General features: G+C 52.9%; 1 protein-coding gene across 1 annotated transcript in view; it reads right to left on the minus strand.

The window, feature by feature from the left end:
* Nucleotides 1-4,398, minus strand: part of TMEM164 (transmembrane protein 164) — an 86,597-nt gene extending 82,199 nt beyond the window's left edge. Inside the window, exon 1 of the mRNA XM_084639564.1 lies at nt 3,846-4,398. Within this exon, the coding sequence (XP_084495690.1) occupies nt 3,846-4,313 (468 nt within the window). The 5' untranslated portion in view covers nt 4,314-4,398. The remainder of the gene's footprint in view (nt 1-3,845) is intronic.
* Between the last annotated feature and the right edge of the window lie 1,911 nt (nt 4,399-6,309).

Genomic DNA, 6,309 nt, shown 5'->3' on the forward strand with positions numbered 1-6,309 from the left:
TTTTAGGGACGGTACTGGGAACAAATTGAGATTACGTAGAAATAATCTCTGCATTAACCAGTTCATTAGCAGTGGGTATAATGCAAGATGTGTTGTAGTGCAAGACAGCCATCTTGAAGGGGTTGAAGCTGTGGTCGAGGTAACCCCCAAAAGACTTGAACTAGCAAGTGAGGAGAAGACTCCAGTAAACAGGAGTTATGAGGAACCAGGAAGACTTCCTTTTACTTTCACTGTAGAATTAGACAATAGAAAAATCTTCATTTCCTGATCATCACCTGGAAAAGTGATTGTACCAATTACAGAGCCAGAAACTTGGGAACAAGAACAAGAAAGAAGAGACCAAGAGAGACTAGAAAGGAATATATGGGAAGGAAAGGTTAAGCAAGCTGGGAAACAAAGAGGAAAATGACCAGTTGAAAATAAAATACACCAGCCAATTTTTGTTCCGAGCTCATTGTTGTCATTCTGTCAGCCATCTGGGAGGTCTGGACTAAAAATATCTCAGGGATGCAGTAATACTTACTATTCTCTATAAGAATCTATTAGATCTCTCTAAAAGCATAAAAGATTATTACAAAAACATGGACCAAGAAAGGCTTTCATCTAAATAAAGGCACCTCTAAATACAGTCTACTTCAAAAGCACACACAAATTAAAGGGCAGAGACCTAAATCATTCCTACATTCTGTGAAGTACCTCAAGCACTTTGGGCACCAGATAAATATTAATTATACCTGATTTTTTCCTTCTGTGAGTTTTCATATATTGAGATGGGAATCCTGTGCCCTTCAAATGTGAAAGGCTGAAATTAAAGGAGTCCCATTTAAACTCCAACTGTGGGTGACCCAGCATAATCTTATTCATCACTTACAAAAGGCCTGATAATTGGTCAGAAACCAAGGTTTGGAAAAAATTGCTTTAAAAAGATCTTGCACCTGACTGAGTAAAAAAGCTGTTGGATGTTTTGTTTTCATTATGGGAAAAAAAAGACCATTAATAAAAAAGGCATTGGCTAAACGTTACACATAAATTAAGGAGCTGTTAGGTGCCAAGCTTTTCTAAATACATATAGAAATACCGTATTATTGCAAAATGCCATTCCCTTCAAGGGCACAAAATAGATACTTCAAGACATAATGATATTAGATAGGTTTCAGAGTAACAGCCATGTTAGTCTGTATTCGCAAAAAGAAAAGGAGTACTTGTGGCACCTTAGAGACTAACCAATTTATTTGAGCATAAGCTTTCGTGAGCTACAGCTCACTTCATCGGATGCATACTGTGGAAACTGCAGAAGACATTATATACACAGAGACCATGAAACAATACCTCCCCCCCACCCCACTCTCCTGCTGGTAATAGCTTATCTAAAGTGATCACTCTTCTTACAATGTCTATGATCATCAAGGTGGGCCATTTCCAGCACAAATCCAGGTTTTCTCACCCCCCCCCCCTTTTTCCAAAAACCACACACACAAACTCACTCTCCTGCTGGTAATAGCCCATTCAAAGTGACCACTCTCCTTACAATGTGTATGAAAATCAAGGTGGGCCATTTCCAGCACAAATGCCACACTATGAGAGGCTCGTTCACCTGCACATCCGCCACTTCAATCTCTCTGGTCACGCAATTACAGACCTGAAGGTCGCTATCTTAAAACAAAAAAACTTCAAATCCAGACTCCAGCGAAAAACTGCTGAATTGGAATTCATTTGCAAATTGGATACTATTAATTTAGGCTTAAATAGAGACTGGGAGTAGCTAAGTCATTATGCAAGGTAGCCTATTTCCCCTTGTTTTTTCCTACCCTCCTCCCCCCCCACCCCCCAACGTTTGTATCTGCAGTTTCCACAGTATATATAATGTCTTCTGCAGTTTCCACAGTATGCATCCGATGAAGTGAGCTGTAGCTCATAAAAGCTTATGCTCAAATAAATTGGTTAGTCTCTAAGGTGCCACAAGTACTCCTTTTCTTTTAATGATATTAGATAGTCTCTCCACAGCTTCTAGGAGAAAGCTTTCCTCCAGTAAAAGATTTTACTTTGCAACATACTCAATGCACAGAGGAGTATGGCTATATTATTTCATTGCTTAAATATTTATGAAGTCCCTTGCAGAATTTCCACTTTTCATTACATTAACACTGTTGACTGATGGATTATGCCACTATGTTACTCTCTTCCACCAAGAATCATTACCATTTTATGGGAAGCTAGTGCAAAAGTTATTAAATGGTGTGACACACAGCTCACACACTATATCAGTGTTATGGGATCTTCACCGGCTATCAATTAGTTTTTGGGTGCAGTTCAAAGTACTGGTATTAGTCGACAACGCTGGAAACAGTTCAGTCCCACTCCTTAAAAGACTGACTCTCTGCCCTAGCAATTACTGTAATAAGAACAGATGCTTGAGTCCCCTTGGTGTTATCTGGAATTTGCTTGATCTGTCAGAGCCTGGATTTGTTAACCTGCACATCTGGGTGGGGCAATTGTATACAGGGCCATGAATGTAGGGCTGTGGCTTGGTGTGTAGGAGGGGGTGTGGTGTGCAGGAAGGGGGCTCAGGGCAAAGGGCTGGGGTGCAGGAGGGGGCACAAGGCAGGGGTGTGGGGTACAGGAGGGATTCGGGGTGCAGGCTCCGTCCAAGCAGCACTTACCTCGAGCAGCTCCGGAATGACAGCAACACACAGCGGAGCTAAGGCAGGGTCCCTGTCTGCCCTGGCCCCGCACCACTCTCAGAAGTGGCCAGCATGTCCGGCAGTGGCTCCTAGGGGTAGGGTGGGGCAGGGCAGGTGGCTCCGCTGCACGCTACCCTCACCTACGAGTACACCCCCAAAGCTCCCATTGGCTGCAGTTGGCCGTTCCTGGCCAATGGGAGCTGCAGAGGGCAGTTGTCTGCAGGTGAGGGCAGCGCACAGAGCCCTCTGCGCCCCCCCATCCCCACCCCCACCCCGGGGATGCAGGGATACAATGATGACGGCTTCTGGGAACAGCGTGGGGCCAGGTCAGGCAGGGAGTCTGCCTAAACCCCGCTGCACCACAGGGCTGGCAATCCCACTGGCCAGATTGAAATCCCCAACAGGCCAGATCCAGCCTGTGGGCTGTAGTTTGCCCTCCCCGGATATAACAGCTTATTAAACATTAGAGATCTTGAATTCCTGATATTTGTATCATTTTATCTTGTACTGGGTGGTGAAAAAAATTGATGTACATACATATCTAAAGCCTAAAACCAAGGGAAATATCTGCATAATATTGAAAAGAAATCCAGTGAAAATAGTACACACACACACTCCCCTGCTGTGTTTGCAACCCTAACACTAGAGCCCTGGACTGGTGTATCAGAGCCAGGAAATGAAATTGACTACTTTCTTTTCATTTTCACAGCACGAACAAATACAAGATGCAAACAAGGGCTCTGCTCCTACAATAACTTGCAATATGTAAAGTTAAGTATGGGAATAAAGAACCCCATTGAAGTCGACACAACTGTCCTGAGCGTATACTGTTAAGCAGGCAGGTTAAATCTTTGCTCCATCAGGGCCAAAGACAATACAAGGGCAAAAAGTTCTTCAGATTATTTCAAAAGCTTTCAATTAATACCTAATATATTCAAGATGTTTCTAATGACATAGTGAGAGATTTTTAAACATGGGATTTGGCTGCAGCAGCATCCTATCAGCCTCCCACATGACACCCCACACCCCATTCACATCCTAACAGGTGGCTTTTGGCAAGGCACCTCTTGCTAGCGTCTCTCCACGCATGAGGTGAGTGAGCTGAGAGCAGGGGGGGTCGATTCCAACTTCCCAGCGCGGACAGAGGTGACACATAACTCTTACCTGCAACATCGTGACCACGTGGCAGGGGTTCAGCAGATAGATGACCGTCCTGGTGGCGAACTTGAACCCCACCTCCAGGCCGAAGGTGAGACAGAGGGCCACCAACAGCAGGTTCTTGCCCAGGCTCTCCTGCTTGGCCTGGGGTTGCTGGGCCGGATGGTTTCCCTCCTCCCTGGAGGGCAGCTGCCGCCTGATCTTCCGCAGGGACACCAGGATCTCCAGGACGCCCACGGTGAGGAAGACCAGGCTCTCCAGCAGGCGCTGCTGCGGGGTGAGGAAGGCGGCGCACTCGGGCCCCCCGTTGCCCGCGAAGCTGGGGTCCACCCCGCCGTAGAGCCAGTCCAGGAGGTTGCTGAGGCTGTAGCGGGCCATGGCGCGGTGCCGCCTCTCCTGCTCGCCCTCGCTGTGCCGGAGCAAGTCGGACCAGGGCGGGACCCCAGCCAGGATGCGGGCTGGCTGGCGGAGCATGAAAAGCGGGGACCCCCGGCAGGAGCCAGCCGCACCCAGCCGGGCAGCCCCGAGCCCTGCTCCCTCGGCGGCGCGTCTGCGGAGAGAGGGAACCACTCAGCGCGGGAGGGGAACCGGCAGCCCCGCCCCCGGGCCCCGCCCCCTTCCTCCCGTTGGTGTCCGCCCCGCGCGCCCCCTGCCGCCGCCCCGCGCGCCCCCTGCCGCCGCCCCGGGCCCCGCGCGCCGAGGGGTCGGATCCCTCAGCGCGCCGGGAGCGGGCAGGCCGAGCGCCCCGGGCTACGGGGCCAGCGGCGGCAGCAGGCGGCGGCAGCAGCTGCCCAGGCAGCAGGGGGCGCCCGCCCTTGCCGCGTCCCGCTTGTGGCGCGGGCGGCTCTCCCAGTCCCTGCCCGGCGCAGCAACATCACCCCAGCGCCGCGCCTGACTCACACCGAGACAGGGATGAACCGGCCCCGATTGGCTGCGCCGGGCCGCCCGCTCCCCGCTTCCTCCGCCCTCTTGCTGTGGCCTTCTCCACCCGCCCCTGCCGCCCTCCTTCCTCATCCACTGAGCCCTACTGCCTCTTCCCCCTTCTCTTCCTGCGTCCTCCTTCCTCGTCCACTCACCCCCCCTTGCCCGCCTTTACCTCCCCCTTTCACCCCCTGCACCTTCCTCCTCCCCTCACCACCTTTCCCCTGCGCCCTCCTTCCTCCTCCCCTCACCCCCTGCAACCCCGTTCACCCCTGCTGCCTCTTCCCCCTTCTCCACCCGCCCCTGCCGCCCTCCTTCCTCATCCACTGAGCCCTACTGCCTCTTCCCCCTTCTCTTCCTGCGCCCTCCTTCCTCGTCCACTCACCCCCCCTTGCCCGCCTTTACCTCCCCCTTTCACCCTCTGCACCTTCCTCCTCCCCTCACCACCTTTCCCCTGCGCCCTCCTTCCTCCTCCCCTCACCCCCTGCAACCCCGTTCACCCCTGCTGCCTCTTCCCCCTTCTCCACCCGCCCCTGCCGCCCTCCTTCCTCATCCACTGAGCCCTACTGCCTCTTCCCCCTTCTCTTCCTGCGCCCTCCTTCCTCGTCCACTCACCCCCCCTTGCCCGCCTTTACCTCCCCCTTTCACCCTCTGCACCTTCCTCCTCCCCTCACCACCTTTCCCCTGCGCCCTCCTTCCTCCTCCCCTCACCCCCTGCAACCCCGTTCACCCCTGCTGCCTCTTCCCCCTTCTCCACCCACCCCTGCCGCCCTCTTCCTCCTCCACTCACCCCCCTTGCCCACCTTTACCTCCCCCTTTCACCCTCTGCACCTTCCTCCTCCCCTCACCACCTTCTCTCCTGCGCCCTCCGCCCTCCTTCCTCCTCCCCTCACCCCCTGCAACCTCCTTCACCCCTGCTGCCTTCTCTCCCCACCCCTCTCCTTCCTCCTGCTCCCTTCTCCCCCTGCCCTCCTTCATTCCTGCTGCCTTCTCCCCTCCCCCCCTGCAGTGCCTGCCTTCATCTCTGCTTCCTCCTCTCCCTTTCACCCTCTACACCTTCCTTCACCCCGTGCCCTCCTCCACCCCTTTTCCCCTCACCCACTGTGCCCTCCTTTCTCCTCCTCCCCTCCTTGTGCCATCCTTCCTCCTCCACTCACCCTGTGCGCCCTCCTTCACCTCTGCATCCTCCTCCCCCTTTCATCCTCTGCACCTTCCTTCACTCACCCCCTGCGCCCTCCTTTGCCCCTTTCCTCCTCCCCTCATTCCATTTTCTCCTCCCCTCACCCACCCCTGCACCCTCCTTCCGCCCTCCTCCACTCACCTACTTGTGCCATCAGTCTCCTCCTTCTGCTTCCCATTCTTGCCTCCTCTTCACTCACCACAACCCATGGGTGATGGAACTTAAAGTGATTTCCTCATATACAGGATTTACCGTTTGGTTCAATGATTTTCAGCACCCCCAGTATAAAAACTGTTCCAATGCCACGCGCCCAACCTGCTCCCTCTTGCTTCTGCCACTACCTCCTTTATGCCCCAGCTCAGACATCTT

This window comes from Lepidochelys olivacea (assembly GCF_965140295.1).
Source record: "Lepidochelys olivacea isolate rLepOli2 genome assembly, chromosome: 9".
Classification (NCBI taxonomy): domain Eukaryota; kingdom Metazoa; phylum Chordata; order Testudines; family Cheloniidae; genus Lepidochelys; species Lepidochelys olivacea.